General features: G+C 41.8%; 1 protein-coding gene across 1 annotated transcript; it reads right to left on the reverse strand.

Annotated features, from left to right (window-relative positions):
* Positions 1–19,770: 19,770 nt before the first annotated feature.
* chmp1b (chromatin modifying protein 1B) lies at positions 19,771–22,893 on the reverse strand. The gene is made up of 8 exons (XM_021618341.2): positions 22,729–22,893; positions 21,816–21,913; positions 21,564–21,710; positions 21,294–21,362; positions 21,058–21,165; positions 20,825–20,868; positions 20,666–20,738; positions 19,771–20,425 (listed from the first exon to the last, which is right to left on the reverse strand). The coding sequence occupies exons 1-8, from the start codon at positions 22,742–22,744 to the stop codon at positions 20,381–20,383; spliced, it is 600 nt and encodes a 199-aa protein (XP_021474016.1). The 5' UTR covers positions 22,745–22,893; the 3' UTR covers positions 19,771–20,380.
* Between the last annotated feature and the right edge of the window lie 226 nt (positions 22,894–23,119).

Below are 23,119 nucleotides of genomic sequence, written 5' to 3' on the forward strand. Positions count from 1 at the left end.
ACACATTAAACTAGAACACTATTTTGCCCTAAACAGAGTAGTGGCAGAATACCTGACCACTGTGACAAACCCAGAATTAAGTAACGCTTTGACTATACAGTGAGCATGGCTTGCTATTGAGAGAGGCCACCATAGTCAGACCTCGCTATCAAGAGAAGACTAACCACAAAATGAGGTGGAAACTGAGCTGCACTTCCCAACCTCCTGCCAATTGTATTACCATATCAGAAACACACATTTCCCTCAGATTACAGACCCACAAAGAATTTGAAAACAAATCCCATATCTATTGGGTGAAATACTAGTGTGCCGTCACAACAAGATTTGTGACCTTTTGCCACAAGAAAAGGGCAACCAGTAAAGCACAAACACCATCGTAAATACAACCCATAATTGTTTATTTTCCCCTTTAAAAAAAATGGGTTTAATTCAACCATTTTAAAAAACGAGCGCAAATAAAACTTGAAAAAGCCATGCACATGAATAAAATAATTGAGCATAACACAGTCTTGGACTTATTTCCATTGTAGTCCTCTTGAGACAAGATGGCTAGACAAGACCGAACACAGTATGGCAGTGAAATAATAAAACAAAAACAGAGGAAGAACATATCATTCCAGTTACAACATATGGGCAAGGAAGACATCAAACATTTTTACTTTATTTTTAAAGCTGCCCAGAGAGGACGTTGTTTTTATGGCCACTGGCAACTCATTCCATTCTCAGGCTCCAGTATACAAGAAAGTACCTTTCCCAGCATTACTCCTGAACCTTTATAAGCACACATCAGCAACAGCTGATCTGGTGCTGTGATTGTGTGCATCCCTAACATAACATGAGGAAAGTAATTGCTTAGATATCTGGGTGCAGGACCATAAATACTCCTGTAAACCAAACCTAGTCTAATCTGGGACACCCTAGCCTCAACAGGCAGCCAGTTTAGGTCCTGAAAGCAGCTCCTGCCTATGTGAGTATGTGGACTCACCTTCAATACTACCCTGGTCAGCTTATTCTGGGCTATCTGGAGCTTCCCCGTCATAAGTTTAGATAAGCACCCAAACCAGGAAGTACTAGCATAGTCAAAATTGCATTGAATGAGGGCAGTAGCTAGCACTTTCTTGGAGTCCTTATGAAGCAGCTTGGACTTTCTAGCCAAAAACTTAGTCCTGGCATTAATCTTCCCTAGCACTTTACTGGCCATGCTCACACCTCCCAAGCTTCTATGAAGGATGCATCCCAAGTAGCTAACAGAGGTTTTAGTAGTCAGCACCTCACCCCCTAACTCCACTCTGATTTCAGACGACCTACACAATTTAGGTCTGGATCCCAAAATAATTACTTCAGTTTTCCTTAAGTGCAGAAATAGCTTATCTCCAAGCCATTTGCTAATGTTAGTAAACTCTGTGCTAAGTATGCTCTCCAACACAGTTTTACTTTTGTGTGACACCAGAAGTGTAGAGTCATCCGCATAAAGAAAAAGATAGGAAGAACGAGCATCTTTCATATCGTTAATATACAATAAAAACAGCAGAGGCCCAAGCACGCTCCCCTGCGGAATGCCACAACTCATTGATTTTGCCCGAGACAGTGAACCATTAACCTCTACTACTTGCTCCCTTCCTGATAAATAGTACTTTACCCAGCCTAGAGGGATACTGCTTAACCCCAGTGCCTCCAGTTAGGAGGCAGTGGTTAACTGTATCAAAGGCCTTCTGTAGATCAAGCAGTACAATTCCACACATATTTCCCTCAATCTCTTTCCTGATGAAGTCAGTCAAGTAAAGTAAACATGAATCAGTGGAGTATTTTTTTTTTTTTTAAAACCCCAACTGAAAATCATACATTAGAGCCTGTTAACATATTCATACATTCGCTCATGTACAACTCTCTCCAGGATCTTTGATGTTACACAGATGATAGATACAGGCCTATAATTCCCAGGGTCAGACTTTATCACCTTCTTATACAGAGGTATCACTTTAGTTTGTTTCATGTCCCTGGGAAAGGTACCTTGTTCAAGAGAGAGATTAATGATATGCGTAGTACAAGGGACAATTTGCTCAGCAGAATCTATAAGAAACCTTGCAAGAATATTATCCAGGCCTGTGACTTTGGTGCATTTAAGCTCTGCCAGCCAACTGACTATTTTGGCTGTTGCTACCTTTGCAAAAGAAAAAGAGTTTGGCTGAACCCCTAACTCTACAAAATACTTGTTGATTTGGTTGCTTCCATACAAACCAGAACTGGTGGGCAGCTTGCTAACCAGCTTGCGGGCAACAGAAGTAAAAAAATAAAACAAATGTAAGAGTTGAATTCATTGGCAACCTCTGCTTTTTCACATACCATGTCTCCCTTGATCAGTTTTGCACTTGTAACTACTTGCACACCATTACAACTCTGTATATAGCCATAATATGATATTTGAAATGTCATATTATGGAACTTTTGTGAGTAATGTTTACTGTAAATGTTTTGTTTATTTCACTTTTGTTTATCTATTTCACTTGATTTGGCAAGTGACTTGGTCTAAGCATATCTTTCATGATCAACCTTCAAATGAATATGAGAGAGAGAGCAAGAAAGAGCGAGCCAACAATTTCAAGATAGAATAATCGAATGGGAAGTTTAAACAAACCTGGAAAGGCTACAAATGACAAAATAAATAAAGTAAACAAATGTATGATATTAACCAAATAAACTAAAGTGCAAATACATTTAAGGCACACAACATAATATTCTAGCCTAGGCTACATTTATTTTGGTTAAGATGCATCTGTGAATACAGACTTTGAAAATTAAACAAATAAAAAGTGCAGTGAAGAACCTAAAGGTTTCTGGCAAGGAACACAAGCATGTTCACCTTTTCTGGCTTTAATAGACTGCAGAGTGGGGTAAGAGTATTGCCTGCTGTAGGCCTACTGAAGACACGTTCAGATGGAATGGAAGAGAGCGCTGCGCTGGCCAGCTGTTGCGCATTGATTGTGACTGTTTGGTTAGCTCTCCCAAGAAGACCACCAGTGACGTCTTCTATGGTGAACAAGCACACTCGATCTTAGTTGAAATTGTCTGAAATCACCATTAAATGGTTCCAAAGCACCATTCAAAGTTATCGGTACCGCATATCACCATATGAAAGTACAATATTGGTAAGATGATTTCCATATTGTACCCTAATGATTAAACTTTAAATCTGTGGTTTTCGCATGACCAGTGGCTATTTTAGCTTGTAAATCCTGCTGGGGCAAAAATAATAAAAATGGGGGGTGGATGCCAGCAAAGCCACTGCACTACACAACACTAAACAATACATGAATTGCACTACATCGGTGACAAACGGTACCCACAAACTGTTAGGGCCTACAAAAAGATGTCTCAACAGCAGGGCTTTCTTTTCAGCAAGATGGAGTGAAACATTACCACTGCTATACCTGGCTATCAGCGGAGCCTTATCTGGCAGGCAAACAGTTCATTCAGCCTCATTTACTGCCTTTAAAAAAAATTCCTTAAACAAATGAGGTTTCTACTGACAATTGAGATGTACAAATAATGCCATAAGGTGATGACTAGCGGATAAGAGGCTATTCGTAATTTTGATTATTATATTTGACAGATGTAGTCAATATAACTATTTGTTCAGCACTTTTGAAAGATACAGTGACATAATTCAGAACATGGGCTGTTGTTACAGGATTCTTCCCTGTACACCAAGTCAGAACCATATGATAAAGAAAGGGGACATATAAGCAGACAATGAAAGCTCTTATAATATTTGCTGATGGCATTTCTCTAAAACAGGATATAGGCTACATGCGCAACACCAACAGCTAACAGCTTACTAAACATACACTCAGCATATTACTTTCTTATACATCCCGGGGATATTACATAATTTATGCAGCAGCATACAATACATTTTTGGACTCACCTTGTTGTGCTTTGCTCACGTGACCAGGAAGGTGGCACGGTGGTCCTTTGTGCACAATCTTTGTCATCAAAGTCTCGCATTCTCTGGATTTATGGTGCTTTCAAGTGCACTGGGAACTCGAGAAAAAAATAAAAAAGTTTAATCATGACATCAGTGATCTTCAGGTCGGAGATCTAGAAAGAGGCCCGAGTTCCTGACTTGGAATTCTCAGTTGTCTTGAATACACTGAGGTCTGAGATTTCCGAGTTTCAAGTTGTTTTGAATGGGGCAGAAGTCATGCTATATTGACAGCATGGTCAATGTTGAATGTTCATCCTTTTAAGCCTGGAAAAGAGACTCTTAAACCTATAATTGGAGCACAAACCCACTCCACTGAATAGCAGTCTAGTAATTGCTTTGCAATGCTTGCAGTTAGCTACTGATTCCTTCGAAACCACTCATTGTTGAATTTGCGATTTCTAACTTGTGTAATGTTTATGTTCAATGGCCGATGAGCACCGATACGTTTTATCTATAATTTCTCCTCAATTGATCTTCATATGACATGGATTGAAAAGGATTAGCCAGTAGATTGTCGACTTGATTCATGATGATGACTGCTAGCTTGCTAGCTAAGATTTTGAAAGTATGATGTTGACATGATCAGTCCAATCAAACCTACGGTACATATAACGTGATTTGATGTAATTTTATTTGTGGCCAATGACCTTGATCTTTCTTGGATGGGCACCTCTAATGTAACTATGGAAGTAGTGTCATGAGTGACAGAACATTGTGCCAATCACAGCACAACTAGAGAAGATTACTAACTCCTACGCTCCATATTTCCGCTAGCTGCCCCACCACCATAGAAACCACTGAGCTAGGCTAAAACACCTACATTTTAGAGCTGCCTTACTCAAGAAAGCAAAAAAGAGACCATGTTTGTATGTGGCTGTATTAACTCAATGATATATATATATTTTTTACGTTCTTTTCAAACTCATATGTGACACGTATTAATGCAAAATAACCTGCAAAACAGGCCCCCCTCCCAAAAACATGTGTGCAGTCCCAGTCAAAAGTTTGGACACACCTACTCATTCAATGTTTTTTATTTTATAAATAAATCATAGACAGTGTCAACAGCAAAGCACCATCACACCTCCTCCTCCATGCTTCTCGGTGGGGACCACACAGAGATGATCCTTTCACCTACTCTGCTTCTCACAAAGATATGGCGGTCTCATCAGACCAAAGGACAGATTTCCACTGGTCTAATGTCCATTGCTTGTGTTTCTTGGCCCAAGCAAGTCTCTTTGTTTTATTGGTGTGCTTTAGTAGTGGTTTCTTTGCAGCATTTTGACCACAAAGCCTGATTCACGCAGTCTCCTCTGAACAGTTGATGTTGAGATATGTCTGTTACTTGAACTCTGTGAAGCATTCATTTGGGCTGCAATCTGAGTTGCAGTTAACTCTAATGAACTTATCCTCTGCAGCAGAGGTAACTCTGGGTCTTCCTTTCCTGTGGCGGTCCTCATGAGAGCCAGTTTCATCATAGCGCTTGGTCTTTGCGATTGCACTTGAAGAAACTTTAAAAATTCTTGAAATGTTATGGATTGATTGACCTTTATGTCTCAAAGTAATGATGGACTGTCGGTCCTTTTTGCTTATTTGAGCTGTTCTTGCCATAATATGGACTTGGTCTTTTACCAAATAGAGCTATCTTCTGTATACCACCCCTACCCTGTCAGAACACAAGTGATTGGCTCAAACACGTTGAGGAAAGAAATTGCACAAATTAAACAAGGCACACCTGTTAATTTGAAAGCATTCCACATAACTACCTCGTGAAGCTGGTTGAGGGTGCCAAGAGTGTGCAAAGCTGTGATCAAGGCAAAGATGGGACCCTTTAAACAATCTCAAATATATTTTGATTTGTTTAACACAGGGGTGGCAGGGTAGCCTAGTGGTTAGAGCATTGGACTAGTAACCCGAAGGTTGCAAGTTCAAATCCCTGAGCTGGCAAGGTACAAATCTGTCGTTCTGCCCCTGAACAGGCAGTTAAACCCACTGTTCCTAGGCTGTCATTGAAATAAGAATTTGTTCTTAACTGACTTGCCTAGTTAAATAAAGGTAAAATAAAAACTTGGTTACTACATGATATATATGTTATTTCATAGTTTTGATGTCTTCACTATTATTCTACAATGTAGAGAGAATAGTAAAAAATGTGTAAGGTGTACTCACTTTTGTTGCCAGCGGTTTAGACAATAATGGTTGTGTGTTGAGTTATTTTGAGGGGACAGCAAATTTACACGGTTATACAAGCTGTACACTCACCGGTTCCGGCGCCGACAGAGATGGCCGCCTCGCTTCGCGTTCCTAGGAAACTATGCAGTTTTTTGTTTTTTTACGTGTTATTTCTTACATTAGTACTCCAGGCCATCTTAGGTTTCATTACATACAGTCGAGAAGAACTACTGAATATAAGATCAGCGTCAACTCACCATCAGTACGACCAAGAATATGTTTTTCGCGACGCGGATCCTGTGTTCTGCCTTACAAACAGGACAACGGAGTGGATTCCATGCAGAGACCCAAAAAAACGACTCAGAAAAAGAGGGAAACGAGGCGGTCGTCTGGTCAGACTCCGTAGACGGGCACACCGTGCACCACTCCCTAGCATTCTTCTTGCCAATGTCCAGTCTCTTGACAACAAGGTTGATGAAATCCGAGCAAGGGTAGCATTCCAGAGGGACATCAGAGACTGCAACGTTCTTTGCTTCACGGAAACATGGCTCACTGGAGAGACGCTATCCGAGGCGGTGCAGCCAACGGGTTTCTCCACGCATCGCGCCGACAGAAACAAACATCTTTCTGGTAAGAAGAGGGGCGGGGGCGTATGCCTTATGGCTAACGTGACATGGTGTGATGAAAGAAACATACAGGAACTCAAATCCTTCTGTTCACCTGATTTAGAATTCCTCACAATCAAATGTAGACCGCATTATCTACCAAGAGAATTCTCTTCGATTATAATCACAGCCGTATATATCCCCCCCCAAGCAGACACATCGATGGCTCTGAACAAACTTTATTTAACTCTCTGCAAACTGGAAACGATTTATCCGGAGGCTGCATTCATTGTAGCTGGGGATTTTAACAAGGCTAATCTGAAAACAAGACTCCCTAAATTTTATCAGCATATCGATTGCGCAACCAGGGGTGGAAAGACCTTGGATCATTGTTACTCTAACTTCCGCGACGCATATAAGGCCCTGCCCCGCCCCCCTTTCGGAAAAGCTGACCACGACTCCATTTTGTTGATCCCTGCCTACAGACAGAAACTAAAACAAGAGGTTCCCACGCTGAGGTTTGTCCAATGCTGGTCCGACCAAGCTGACTCCACACTCCAAGACTGCTTCCATCACGTGGACTGGGACATGTTTCGTATTGCGTCAGATAACAATATTGACGAATACGCTGATTCGGTGTGCGAGTTCATTAGAACGTGCGTTGAAGATGTCGTTCCCATAGCAACGATTAAAACATTCCCTAACCAGAAACCGTGGATTGATGGCAGCATTCGCGTGGAACTGAAAGCGCGAACCACTGCTTTTAATCAGGGCAAGGTGTCTGGTAACATGACCGAATACAAACAGTGTAGCTATTCCCTCCGCAAGGCAATCAAACAAGCTAAGCGTCAGTACAGAGACAAAGTAGAATCTCAATTCAACGGCTCAGACACAAGAGGCATGTGGCAGGGTCTACAGTCAATCACGGACTACAGGAAGAAATCCAGCCCAGTCACGGACCAGGATGTCTAGCTCCCAGGCAGACGAAATAACTTTTTTGCCAGCTTTGAGGACAATACAGTGCCACTGACACGGCCTGCAACGAAAACATGCGGTCTCTCCTTCACTGCAGCCGAGGTGAGTAAAACATTTAAACGTGTTAACCCTCGCAAGGCTGCAGGCCCAGACGGCATCCCAGCCGCGCCCTCAGAGCATGCGCAGACCAGCTGGCCGGTGTGTTTACGGACATATTCAATCAATCCCTATACCAGTCTGCTGTTCCCACATGCTTCAAGAGGGCCACCATTGTTCCTGTTCCCAAGAAAGCTAAGGTAACTGAGCTAAACGACTACCGCCCCGTAGCACTCACATCCGTCATCATGAAGTGCTTTGAGAGACTAGTCAAGGACCATATCACCTCCACCCTACCTGACACCCTAGACCCACTCCAATTTGCTTACCGCCCAAATAGGTCCACAGACGATGCAATCTCAACCACACTGCACACTGCCCTAACCCATCTGGACAAGAGGAATACCTATGTGAGAATGCTGTTCATCGACTACAGCTCGGCATTCAACTCCATAGTACCCTCCAAGCTCGTCATCAAGCTCGAGACCCTGGGTCTCGACCCCGCCCTGTGCAACTGGGTACTGGACTTCCTGACGGGCCGCCCCCAGGTGGTGAGGGTAGGCAACAACATCTCCTTCCCGCTGATCCTCAACACTGGGGCCCCACAAGGGTGCGTTCTGAGCCCTCTCCTGTACTCCCTGTTCACCAACGACTGCGTGGCCACGCATGCCTCCAACTCAATCATCAAGTTTGCGGACGACACAACAGTGGTAGGCTTGATTACCAACAACGACGAGACGGCCTACAGGGAGGAGGTGAGGGCCCTCGGAGTGTGGTGTCAGGAAAATAACCTCACACTCAACGTCAACAAAACTAAGGAGATGATTGTGGACTTCAGGAAACAGCAGAGGGAACACCCCCCTATCCACATCGATGGAACAGTAGTGGAGAGGGTAGCAAGTTTTAAGTTCCTCGGCATACACATCACAGACAAACTGAATTGGTCCACTCACACAGACAGCATCGTGAAGAAGGCGCAGCAGCGCCTCTTCAACCTCAGGAGGCTGAAGAAATTTGGCTTGTCACCAAAAGCACTCACAAACTTCTACAGATGCACAATCGAGAGCATCCTGTCGGGCTGTATCACCGCCTGGTACGGCAACTGCTCCGCCCTCAACTGTAAGGCTCTCCAGAGGGTAGTGAGGTCTGCACAACGCATCACCGGGGGCAAACTACCTGCCCTCCAGGACACCTACACCTCCCGATGTTACAGGAAGGCCATAAAGATCATCAAGGACATCAACCACCCGAGCCACTGCCTGTTCACCCCGCTATCATCTAGAATGCGAGGTCAGTACAGGTGCATCAAAGCTGGGACCAAGAGACTGAAAAACAGCTTCTATCTCAAGGCCATCAGACTGTTAAACAGCCACCACTAACATTGAGTGGCTGCTGCCAACACACTGACAATGACACTGACTCAACTCCAGCCACTTTAATAATGGGAATCGATAGGAAATGATGTAAATATATCACTAGCCACTTTAAACAATGCTACCTTATATAATGTTACTTACCCTACATTATTCATCTCACATGCATACGTATATACTGTACTCTATATCATCGACTGCATCCTTATGTAATACATGTATCACTAGCCACTTTAACTATGCCACTTTGTTTACACACTCATCTCATATGTATATACTGTACTCAATATCATCTACTGTATCTTGCCTATGCTGCTCTGTACCATCACTCATTCATATATCATTATGTACATATTCTTTATCCCCTTACACTGTGTATAAGACAGTAGTTTTGGAATTGTTAGTTAGATTACTTGTTGGTTATTACTGCATTGTCGGAACTAGAAGCACAAGCATTTCGCTACACTCGCATTAACATCTGCTAACCATGTGTATGTGACAAATAAAATTTGATTTAATTTACATTGTGGCAAGGTGTCATTTCTTCAGTGTTATCTCATGAAAAGATATACTCAAATATTGATTTATTATTTATATATATATATATATATATATATATATATATATATATATATATATAATGTATTTTTTTTTGCTAAACAGCTGCTGCTCAAATGAGGCCCTGAATGATGGCTCGACACTGTGCGCGACACAGGCTGCATTACAGATTGTTTACTGCATTGCTAGGCAACTCAACGACGCGATCCCCCTGCCCCAGGTAAAAAAAAGAATAAGATGATTCAATCTTATATCAACTATGTTTGGACAGGTCGATGGGACGATGTGTCATTCCGCCCAACCCCATTGGTGGCCACTGGACTAGGTTACTCATATTTTATATTCTGAGAACATGGCAACCATGTTATGTGTTTGTTTAGTGTGACATTGATGGAATATTCTTCTAACCCACAGAAAACTGGGCATATGAATGTTCTTGCAACTTTCCCATGAAAATTGTCTAGAACATTCATATCTTAAATTCTGAGAACATGGTAGTCATGTTCGGGGTAAATTCTATTTGACATTAAGGGGGTGATCTTTTGAACGAGAGATCATGTAGGTCACATGAACATTCCTAGGAAAACGTTAGTTTTGTGGGAACGTTTGTTATTAGCCGGAGTAGCTAGTAAATATCACCCAAACTAAACAGTAAGGTAGCAAACATATGATATTAGCTATATGATACCAGTCAATTATCTACACTGAACAAAAATATAAATGCAACATGTAATGTTTTGGTCCCATATTTCATGAGCTGAAATAAAAGACACCAGAATTTTTTTTCTCACATTTTGTGCATAAATTGGTTTACATCCCTGTTAGGGAGAATTTTATCCTCTGCCAAGATAATTCATCCACCCACCAGGTGTGGCATATCAAGAAGCTGATTAAACATCATGATCATTACACAGGTGCCCCTTGTGCTGGGGCAATAAAAGGCCACTGTAAAATGTGCAGTTTTGTCACACAATATAATGCCAGAGATGCCTCAAGTTGAGGGAGCGTGCAAATGGCATGCTGACTGCAGGAATGTCCACCAGAGCTGTTATCAGATAATGAAATGCTTATTTCTCACATCGTTTTAGAGAATTTGGCAGTGCTTCCAACCGTCCCCCATGGTGGCTGGGGGGTTATGTTATGGGCAGGCATAAGCTACGGACAATTGCATTTTATCGATGGCAATTAGAATGCACAGAGATACCTCGACTAAATAATGAGGCCCATTGGCGTGCCATTCATCCGCCGCTATCACCTCATGTTTCAGCATGATAATGCACGGCCCCATGTCGCTAGGATCTGTACACAATTCCTGGAAGCTGAAAATGTCCCAGTTCTTCCATGGCCTGCATATTCACTAGACAAGTCACCCATTGAGCATGTTTGGGACGCTGTGGTTCGATGTGTACGACAGTGTGTTCCAGTTTCCCTCCAATATCCAGCAACTTTGCACATCAATTGAAGAGGAGTGAGACAACATACCACAGGTCGCAAGCAACAGCCTGATCAACTCTATGTGAAGGAGATGTCGCGCTGCATGAGGAAAATGGTGGTCACACTAGGTACTGGCTGGTTTTTTGATCCAGGCCCCTACTCTTATTTTAAAGGTACAGTATCTGTGACCAACAGATGCATGTCTGTATTCCCAGTCATGTGAAATCCATAGATCAGGGCCTCATTAATATTTTTCAATTGACTGTTTTCTTATATGAACTGTAACTCAGTAAAATCTTAGAAATTGTTGCATGTTGTGTTTATATTTATGTTGAGTCATTAATAAAGATTATTTGACAAGCAGGCCAGATATATCTGGGCTATGTGAAACATTTTAATGAAAGCATTTGCACCACCAGTGCAAGAGGGGATACCGGAGATATAAAGCAAAGTACCACAGTCATAATACCCCCCAAAAATTGCGGTCAAACAAGGAAATGGTTACAATTGTTTTCACATCATTCATTTTTCCCATATGAGATTTTAGAAACACTTCAAATATAGGCTTACCCTGTCATGATGTTTTGATAACCATGTAAATCTCTCTAGGACAAGGTGACTTATCAATATATTTGCTTGTATTTACCCCCCCCCTCCCAAAATGAAATGCTAATTAGCTGCTAATGTGGCTATCATAAAGAACTACAAATATCATTATCTGGACGAGACATCCGTATTGAGGCAAAGGTCAGTATCTCTGGATTAGCTATCTAATGTTAGATCCATTTTGTCTTGAATAAATCAGCTACATTTCTTTAAATTGACAATTCTGTGAACTGTCTTGCGCAAGATTTAAATTGACACAATATCTGTTAGCAAAGGTGTCAGCTAGAGCTGATGTGCAGGAGCTGACTGGGATTTGCATGATGTCTACTTTGATGCTAATTAGCATTTTCGAATCTGAGAGTAAATAGAACTGAATATATTGATAAAAGTCACCTTGTCCGAGAGATTTACATGGTTATCAGAACGTCACGTCAGGGTAAACCTACATGAAACACAGCCCTTATTTGAAGGGTTTCTAAAATCCTCTATGGGAAAAATGAATGGTGGAAAAACTATTGGAACCATTTTCCTATTTAACCGTTAGCACAGCTCCCCTTTGACTGCTGTGCAGAAGAAATATCAGGCCACAGAGAGAAACAGGAGATTGAACTTCACTCAACTTTCTAGAATGTTCCCCTTTAGTTAACACTATCAACATTTCCCTCTACTGGGGGAATTGTGCTTGAATTAACGCAATATTAGCCACTTTCAATGTAACATACCGAAACAAAACAAACTATGCAAGACTTAGTATGCAAAACTAACTATGCAAGAGATTTTCTTGTAGGCAGAGCACATTTGAGTAGGATTCTATTGCATTGACAGGCACGACACAGGCCCGTATTCTACACAGACCGCGGTGCCATAACCAATCAAACTGCAGTAAGCCTATATGCAAATAACCATTCACTTTGAACTGGACTGTGTTTGCAGCATGAGTAGATGTGCTTGTTTTGAGATCAAAGGGAGTGATGCATGTAGGCAGCTGTGCACATTTGTTCATAATCTTTGCCAGTTAGTGAGTTATTAGCCGAGTTATAGATCATATGTAGTCAGCAATAAGGGAGTGATTGCTACCTACAAGAGCACAGAACGTATGCATTTCTAGCCATCTTTGAAAAGCAAGAGCTTTTTTTTACATCTTAAAGGGGCAGTGTTGTATTTTGAGACAGCTTATTCAAGACTAAGTAGACAATAGGCAGGAGGTAGCATAATTTGTCTGATTCTCTGTAATAATGCTATGGGAATAATAATTAATTTGATTTTGTAAAGTGGTTTCTTGCATCAAACACAACATTTTCAGTCACCTTGTCTGAAGGGCAAGTGGATAAACAGGTTTAATGTCAAGCTCTGCATGTTTTTTTCAAAAGTCTGTAGGCCTACATTGATCACCACACTTGTGCTGCTACTGTAGGCTGAATGATAGAACAGCTATTTCTCTTTTAAAATATTACGTGTTGCATTTTAGTCCATTGTTTTTGATGGCAGGCCACTCTGGTAAATATACATTATGATCAAATAGCCACAGTAGCCTACTTGGCCACTTAAAACTGTAACTTAAAGCAAGTACAGCCTCAGTGATCACAGTAAACACGCACCAGAAGTTGCACAGACTTTTCACAACTTTCACGTTCATGCTCAGCAGACCTGAAATATCCTCAGTGCCAAAACATGTTTTAGGGAACATTGCTAACAGGTATTGTATCAATTTAAACTTGCACTAGACAGTTCACATAATTGTCAATTTAAAGAAATAAAGCCAATTAATGAATTACTACATTTAGCTAACATTAGATAGTTAATCCAGAGGTTCTTACCTTTGCCTCGATTAGGCAGTCTCATCCAGATCATCATGGCATTTGGTGTTCTTTATGATAGCCACATTTGCAGCTAATTAGCGTTCCATTTTTGGGGAGTAAACACAGGCAAATATATTGATAAATCCCCTTGTCCTAGAGAGATTTACGCGGTTATCAAAACATCAGGGTAAGCCTACATGAAGCACAGCCCTTATTAAGGGTTTCTAAAATCCCCTATGTGTGGGAAAAATGTATAATGGAAAAAAGATTGGAACCATTTCCTTGTTTGAACACTGGGTTTTATCAAATAAAATTGTATTTGTCACATATGCTGAAAAAACAGGTGTAGACCTTACAGCGAAATGCTTACTTACAAGCCCTTAACCAACAATGCAATTTTAAGAAAAAAATAAATGTTAAGAAAGTATTTACTAAATAAACTGAAGTATGCTGCTGCGGCAGGTAGCCTAGTGTTTAGAGCGTTGGGCCAGTAACCGAAAGGATGCCGGATTGAATCCCCGAGCAGACAAGGTAAAAATCTGTCATTCTGCCCCTGAACAAGGTAGGTAACCTATTGTTCCCCGGAAGGCCGTCATTGTAAATAAGAATTTGTTCTTAACTGACTTGCCTAGTTAAATAAAGGTAAAAAAAAGAAAAAAAAGGTAACAACAAAAAAACAAAAATAGAAAAGTAACAAATAATTAAAGAGCAACAATAATATAACAGTAACGAGTCTATATACAGGGGGGTACCGGTACAGAGTCAACGTGCGGGGGCACAGGTTAGTCAAGGTAATTGAGATAATAAACAAATAAATAAAAAAAGAAACTCAGGACCTTGTCTTTCAAAGATAATTCGTAAAAATCCAAATAACTTCACAGATCTTCATTGTAAAGGGTAGAGGCAGGTAGCCTAGTGGTTAGAGCGTCGGACTAGTAACCCAAAGGTTGGAAGATTGAATCCCCGAGCTCGGCAAGGTAAAAAATCTGTCGTTCTGCCCGTTCTGCAGAACGACGGCCTGTTCCTAGGCCGTCATTGAAAATAAGAATTTGTTCTTAACTGACTTGCCTAAAGTTTAAAAAAAGAAAGATTATAGATATATATTTTTTTTTTTGAATTTTACCCCTTTTTCTCCCCAATTTCATAGTATCCAATTGTGTAGTAGCTACTATCTTGTCTCATCGCTACAACTCCCGTACGGGCTCGGGAGAGACGAAGGTTGAAAGTCATGCGTCCTCCGATACACAACCAACTGCTGCTTCTTTAACACAGCGCACATCCAACCCGGAAGCCAGCCGCACCAATGCGCCGGAGGAAACACCGTGCACCTGGCCACCTTGGCTAGCGTACACTGCGCCCAGCCCGCCACAGGAGTCGCTGGTGCGCGATGAGACAAGGACACCCCTACCGACCAAGCCCTCCCTAACCCGGGCGACGCTAGGCCAATTGTGCGTCACCCCACGGACCTCCCGGTCACGGCCGGTTACGACAGAGCCTGGGCGCGAACCCAGGACTCTGATGGCACAGCTGGCGCTGCAGTACAGCGCCCTTAACCACTGCGCCACCCGGGAGGCCCTGAAAGATTATATTTAAAGTAATGTTAATGAATATGCACCTGCGGAACGGTCGTTAAGACGCTTACAGGCGGCAGGCAATTAAGGTCACAGTTATGAAAACTTAGGACACTAAAGAGGCCTTGCTACTGACTCTGAAAAACACCAAAAGAAAGATGCCCAGGGTCCCTGCTCATCTGTGTGAATGTGCATTAGGCAAGGAGGCAAGAGGACTGCAGATGTGTCCAGGGCAATAAATTGAAATGTCTGTACTGTGAGATGCCTAAGACTGCGCTACAAGGAGACAAGATGGACAGCTGATTGTCCTCGCAGTGGCAGACCACGTGTAACAACACCTGCACAGGATCGGTACATCTGAACATCACACCAGCAGGACAGGTACAGGATGGCAACAACAACTGCCTGAGTTACATCAGGAATGCAAAATCCCTCCCTCCGTGAGAGGCTGGACTGAGGGCTTGTAGGCCTGTTGTATGGCAGGTCCTCACCAGACATCACCGGCAACAACGTCACCTATGGGCACAAACCCACCGTCGCTGGACCAGACAGGACTGGCAAAAAGTGCTCTTCACTGACGAGTCGTGGTTTTGTCTCGCCAGGGGTGATGGTCGGATTCACGTTTATCATCAAAGGAATGAGTGTTACACCGAGGCCTGTACTCTGGAGCGGGATCGATTTGGAGGTGGAGGGTCCGTCATGGTCTGGGGCGGTGTGTCACAGCATCATTGGACTGAGCTCGTTGTCATTGCAGGCAATCTCAACGCTGTGCGTTACAGGGAAGACATCCTCCTCCCTCATGTCCTACCCTTCCTGCAGGCTCATCCTGACATGACCCTCCAGCATGACAATGCCACCAGCCATATTGCTCGTTCTGTGCATAATTTCCTGTAAGACAGGAATGTCAGTGCTCTGCCATGGCCAGCGACGAGCCTGGATCTCAATCCTATTGAGTACATCTGGGACCTGTTGGATCAGAGGGTGAGGGCTAGGGCCATTCCCCCCAGAAATGTCCTGGAACTTGCAGGTGCCTTGGTGGAAGAGTGGGGTAACATCTCACAGCAAAAACTGTCAAATCTGGTGCAGTCCATGAGGAGGAGACGCACTACAGTACTTAATGCAGCTGGTGGCCACACCAGATACTGACTGTTACTTTTTAATTTGACCCCCCTTTGTTCAGGGACACATTATTCCATTTCTGTTAGTCACATGTCTGTGGAACTTGTTCAGTTTATGTCTCAGTTGTTGAATCTTGTTATGTTCATACAAATATTTACACATGTTAATTTTGCTGAAAATAAACGCAGTTGACAGTGAGAGGACGTTTCATTTTTAGCTGAGTTTGTGTACATGTTGGTAGAGTTTAAAGTGACTATGCATAGATAATAAACAGAGTAGCAGCAGTGTAAAAATGGGGGGGTTCCTTGCGGTCGGAGGCCAAGCAGTTGCCATACCAGTCAGGATGCTCTCGATGGTGAAGCGGTAGACATTTTTGAGGATCTGAGGACCCATGCCAAATCTTTTCAGTTTCTTGAGGGGGAATAGGCATTGTTGTGCCCTCTTCACGACTGTCTTGGTGTGTTTGGACCATGACAGTTCGTTGGGGATGTGGACACCAAGGAATTTGAAGCTCTCAACCTCCTCCACTACAGCCCCTTTTCCTGTAGTCTACGATCATCTCCTTTGTCTTGATCACATTGAGGGAGAGGTTGTTATCCTGGCACCACACTGCCAGGACTCTGACCTCCTCCCTATAGGCTGTCTCAGCAAATGTAATGATGGTGTTGGAGTTGTGCTTGGCCATGCAGTCATGGGTGAACAGGGACTACAGGAGGGGACTGAGCACGCACCCCTGAGGGGCCCCCGTGTTGAGGATCAGCGTGGCAGATGTGTTCTGACCTACCCTTACCACCTGGACGTGGCCCGTCAGGAAGTCCAGAATCCAGTTGCAGAGGGAGGTGTTTAGTCCCAGGGTCCTTAGCTTAGTGATGAGATTTTAGGACACTATGGTGTTGAACGGTGAGCTGTAATCAATGAATAGCATTCTCACATACAGTGGGGCAAAAAAGTATTTAGTCAGCCACCAATTGTGCAAGTTCTCCCACTTAAAAAGATGAGAGGCCTGTAATTTTCATCATAGGTACACTTCAACTATGATAGACAAAATGAGAAAAAAAATCCAGAAAATCACATTGTAGGATTTTTAATGAATTTATTTGCAAATTATGGTGGAAAATAAGTATTTGGTCACCTACAAACAAGCAACATTTCTGGCTCTCACAGACCTGTAACTTCTTCTTTAAGAGGCTCCTCTGTCCTCCACTCGTTACCTGTATTAATGGCACTTGTTTGAACTTGTTATCAGTATAAAAGACACCTGTCCACAACCTCAAACAGTCACACTCCAAACTCCACTATGGCCAAGACCAAAGAGCTTTTTTGCCCCACTGTATATAGGATGAGCCATGACTAGAATACAGTATATACATATGAAGTGGGTAAAAATGTAAACATTATTCAAATTGACCAGTGTTCAATGACTATATAAATAGGGCAAAGCAGTCTAAGGAGCAGGGTTGAGTACCGGGAGGTAACTGGCTAGTAACAGCGAATAAGGTTCAGGACAGTGTACTGTTTACATTGTCTTATAAACGTACATGTATATAGCATTTTAACATAAAAAAAAAAGATTAGCTGCAAAGGCTGGACAAATATTAGCTTTGCATAATATACTGCGACCCTTATCAAAATGTACTTAAAGATTCCAAATAAAAACATAGCTAGGTTGTTATAACATTAACTTAAAGCATGTTTTAATTGTTTTTTGCACTGCTTGGATCATGCTGTACTTGAATGCAGCACTGCTGTATGGTGAGCGACTTACGACTCCTTAATACTCACGTTTTGCACTAGTGTCATTTTAGTAGTAATTTATGCTAGAGTGTCCTTTAGTAGTGATTTATACTAGAGTGTGTGCTTTAGTAGTAATTTATACTAGCGTGTGAATCCTTTATTCACACGGAAATGAAACTTAGCAATGACATTTAGCTGGTAGAAGATTCGGTCAGTGTCATTAGTAATGATATGAATGGCACACTGGCTGGCTCATGTGTGTGGGTCTGGGAGGAGGGGCATGTGTGGCAACGTGCTGCCATTTGGCACACAGACAGTTGGCAGTGCTTGCTGCCTGATAGAAATGTGTCCTTGTGTTTGACACATGTGACTTAAACAATGGGGATTTTTACACCTGGGCAACCTCAGAGCAGGCTAAACTTGCTCAGTTCACTTTCCCCAGACTGTCAGAGTTCCCAGTTGTCTTGCCTCTTGAAGGCACTGAAGTCTGAGATTTCCCAGTTGTTTTAAAAGTGTAATGTGTCAAGAAACCTGCCCGTTTTCCTCAAAAGTACGCAATGTCACGATTACAAAGCTTTACCATATTTCAGAGAACAAGTGAATTATATCACAGCTCTGTATTTTTGTTGTACTTCTTGTTGACGAAATTCATGCTAATGTCTCACAATCACCTAGAATGCGGCACATTGACGTTGCATGGACAACGTACATAATGAGCGTTAATTTGCGTTTCCCACACTGCGGTATAATTAATTAAGCAATAAGGCAGGAGGTGTTGTGATATACGGCCAATAAGAACAGCTTATTCTTAATAATAATAATAATAAGAAGATCTGTTCTTAAGCCGAACGCAATGCAGAGTGCCTGGATGCAGCCCTTAGCCGTGGTATATTGGCCATATACCACAAATCCCCAAGGTGCCTTGTTGCTATTATAAACTGGTTAACAACGTAATTAGAGCAGTAAAAATAAATGTTTGTCATACACATGATATACAGTCTGATATACCATGGCGGTCAGCCAATCAGCATTCAACCCCTTGGGCCTTATTCCTTAATTATACAACCGACGGGTCATCTGATGCTTTATCACCTGAAAGGACTGGTCGAGGCTCGTACTGTTGCTGTAACAGTTTGCAAACATCGCGAGACTTCCGGGGAATGCTTGCGAAGCAGGCTGAGGTTTGAGAAGTCAATGAGAGAAGTAATCAATTATTTTTTAGTTGGCACAACCTAGATTCGCGCCAATGTCTTAAGTAGTTGAACATGTTATTACTCCAACCTTGTGAAAGTGACAAACTGACACGTTTGTATTTCATCAAAAACAAAGGAGTGTCTTTGTTTTGACGGCATGCACATGTACAGTTCGGCGCCAGACTGATTTTTTTGGAGAAGCAGTTTATGCCCATCTTTATACTGTACCGTTTTGCTAAAGCTTCTTCAACATATTTCACGTGACTACCAGCGGGGAGGGGCCGTGGCCCAAGAATAGATGCAATAAAGAGGTCAATAGAATTCAACCCAAGCAATGGAAACGCGTGGGTGAAAGATGCCATGGGGGGAAAGTGGGTGTGTTCCAGTCAGTTCCAGTGTCAAATCTAGGGGATGGTTTTTGTAATGTATGCAATGTTGACATGCATTCAATACTTTCATCTTTAAACCCTATTATTTTCAACATTGGTTGCATACACACATAGGGTGAGACACATGGAAATGAGACTGAAAAATATAATGGTACAAGAGGTTAAAAGTGTTATAAAATTGTATTATCTAATAACCTAATCAGGGTGGACAAAAAATGACATCCAAAGACTCAGTTATCAATCAAATGTAAGAATCAACCAACCAAACTCTCCTTAAAACAATGCCGTTCTGATACAGGATATGAGATTTTTGAAACATATTTTACGTGAATAAATTATTGTATGAGAAAATGTCTAAAAAGGAGGGACACCAGAAAGAAACAAATATAACATTGCAGTTTCCTCTTAAGACAAGAGGCCTGCCAAACTACTACACACAAAAAAATGGACGTACAAAAAGCATCAGTCGCAGACGCAACCATCCCAGTTATAATATATATTATTTCAAAGATTGAATTCATTTTCCATAACCAGTAAGTCTTTGCTTTAGTGTTCGTAGGCGGGTGGCTAATATTCCTGTAACTTGATACTCTATATACAACAGTAAATTAAGAACACCAATAAGGACCCAAGGGCAAGCCTCTCAAACAGGATACAGTAGGATCATCAAAGAGAAAAACTAAAGGAGTGAGACGAAGACATTATGAAAAGAACAGAGCAGGTCTTGTAACCTGAAGCTCTGCACTTGAGGTCTCAGACTGAGTTCTTCCTTTACATTTGGTCTCGGAGTTTGGCAAGCCTTGAAGACAGCTCATCCTGAGAACAAAAGATAACAGGCAATGTTGCAGATCTCTAAAAACGTAACATTTTCATTCTTGTGTGAAAAGGGGCTAAGGACCATTTTTTTGCAAGCCTGAGACACAGCTACTATAATCATATCAGCATTGTTATCATTGCTCTATTATCCCAATCATTTATTTGAAAGATCGTGTTAAGTAGACAATTGAAAGTGTGGTAGGGTTTATAATAGCTCTTGTTCGGGGCCTGTTCCTGTACCTGCTCTGCTGACGCTACACTGGTGCCCACTGATCCAGTCTGTCCCTGTGGGAGTTCCATGTTCAGGTCCAACCTACACACAAATTGATATGCATTAATTTTCTCACTTTTAAAGAATTTTTTTTTCAACAATAGAACCACAAAATAAGGAATTCTTACCCTGCTTCATCAGCCAATTCGTGCATTAGTGAATCCACTTGATTCTGAAACACACGTCGCTGACTGTTAGTCTCCATTGATTGTGAACAGAGCAGAATAAACTAATCTCAATAAATGTACCTTGTCATGATCTGCACTTGTATGCATTTACTGTTAGACTTGAAGATCAAAGGCCACAGATCTGGTCAAAGACCAAAGGTCTGTCTAGCAGGAGCCCAGAAAATAATCATTACCTGTGGGGTGGTTAGTGTGGTTGTGCTACTCATGGTGTCCTCCATTTGAGCGGTCTGTACATCTAACGTCTCAAATTGATGCTCAAACTTGTCCATGAGCCCAGAGATCTAGAGAGATGAGACATTCATTAACAAATTTCCCTCTCAGTTGGTGAAGAATATAACATGTATACCGTCATACGTGTGACAACTATCAAATCGATGTATTTGACTAGGAGCAAGCTCAGACACACTACCTTCTCCAGGTTCATACTCTTCAGTGTGGCATCCATGCCTTTCACCACTCCAGCCATAGATTTAGTGACCTGTAGAATGAACAAACATTACTAAAATAGAAAGGTATCTTGCTGTGTGGTTGGAATCAGCAATCGTTGCAGTAGTAACCTAGCACTCTTTTACAGATATTGCACTAAATTTTCCCTCCAAAGTAAGCAGAATCAATGTCTCAAACCAAGAATGTCGTTGTATGAAGTCTTGTAGGACGTAGGTATGTAAAACAACTGCACCTTGTTCATTGTGACTGCTGTTTGGACCCTGGCGGCCACTGCATCAATCCTAGCACTCATCCTTAGGAAGTTGACCGACTGGTTCTTCTGTCTGATGGCGTTTTCCGCATGGATCCGTGCCACTTCCACATTTCCTTTTTGGATAGCCTACAGTGAGGATAAAGGTTCAGTCACTACATTCTCAGTTGGGAATGTTCAGAGCTATGATGAGGTGATTGGAGGATTGACTAATGAGGTAAAAGGCCTACTTACTTTTTTGACTTTGGCCTTCTCTGCCTTTTCCTCTTTGTCACATTTCTTAGAGCTTCTTTGCAGTTCTTTGGCTGCAAACTTGAGATTAAAGAGATGCTCTGGGATGGGAAGTTAAAGGGCCAATCAGCAGTTCAAAAATAACAAAAGCCTCTCCGCCACTGTTTTGGTAAAAAGCTGAGGGATGGTCTTGAAGATATGTAACCACTAATATGTATAGACATAGCTATGGATGCTAGGACTGACCATCCATATCAAAATTATTGTTTTAACCATGTTTTGAGGCTTTACCGTGTTTGTTTACAAATATTGGAGTAAAACAAGGTTATATTTTGGGTTCTTATGGGGTAGGAAAGTTGAACTCAGCTCATGAGGCATTTGTTATATTCTTCAATAATCAATGGGTACCTATTTATTTATAAGTCCACAAATGTATGTAGCGACTGCTGATTGCGTATTTTAATACGGTTTCAAAAATGCCATAGCTACATAACTGAAGCTTCCAGTATTTGTTCCCCTTATTGGCACTCTTTACAAACCTTAATCGATGGTGTGCTCCCACCACAGAACTAAAATACCTGTGATGTAATAATGTGCATAAAATTGAAATGCCAGCCATGCTACCAGGCAATGGGTGTCTTCAGACGAAAGTAAACTTGTTTACTAAACGTGTTGTACTGACTGTTATGCCCATGGCAGATATACAATACCAATAACAGCAAACAAGCGTTTATCTTTGTCACCAAGCCATCCAAGTATAGACTATAAGCATAAATACGAATCGAAACCTGACACGGCTTTTGAAATTCATATACAGACGAGTCACGGACTAAAACAACAGGCCTTTCACTTTGTCTAAATTTTCTGGTGGCAATTTAATGCATCTAGTAGCTAGCAAACATTTCCGAAAGGATACTCTCCATATTCGACATGCTGGTAGGCTCCTTGATGGTCCGAGAATGAATGTATTTTTATTGTTTTCTTCTCGATTTAGACGTAATGCAAAAGCTTTTCTTCTTCAGATATTCCTCTCCTTGATACTTCCGGCTACACTACCCAAATATAAATACGTCACGGTCACATGTTCAAGGGTGCGTTCTATGCGTTCCAATTGACGTCACTAACATCCTTATTTTTGTCAGTGGATGACTGAATGGACGTGTAAAGTTCTGACATTAAATACTAAGATGGATTGTTACATTTTCTACAATATATTATGTGTACAGTTTATATAGGAATATCCCTCCCTCCATCCCTTATCTCTGGTGGTATGTCAGTGCAGAGACAATCCAATCAGGTTGGGGGCT

This window comes from Oncorhynchus mykiss, chromosome 10, assembly GCF_013265735.2.
Source record: "Oncorhynchus mykiss isolate Arlee chromosome 10, USDA_OmykA_1.1, whole genome shotgun sequence".
In the NCBI taxonomy this organism is placed as follows: domain Eukaryota; kingdom Metazoa; phylum Chordata; class Actinopteri; order Salmoniformes; family Salmonidae; genus Oncorhynchus; species Oncorhynchus mykiss.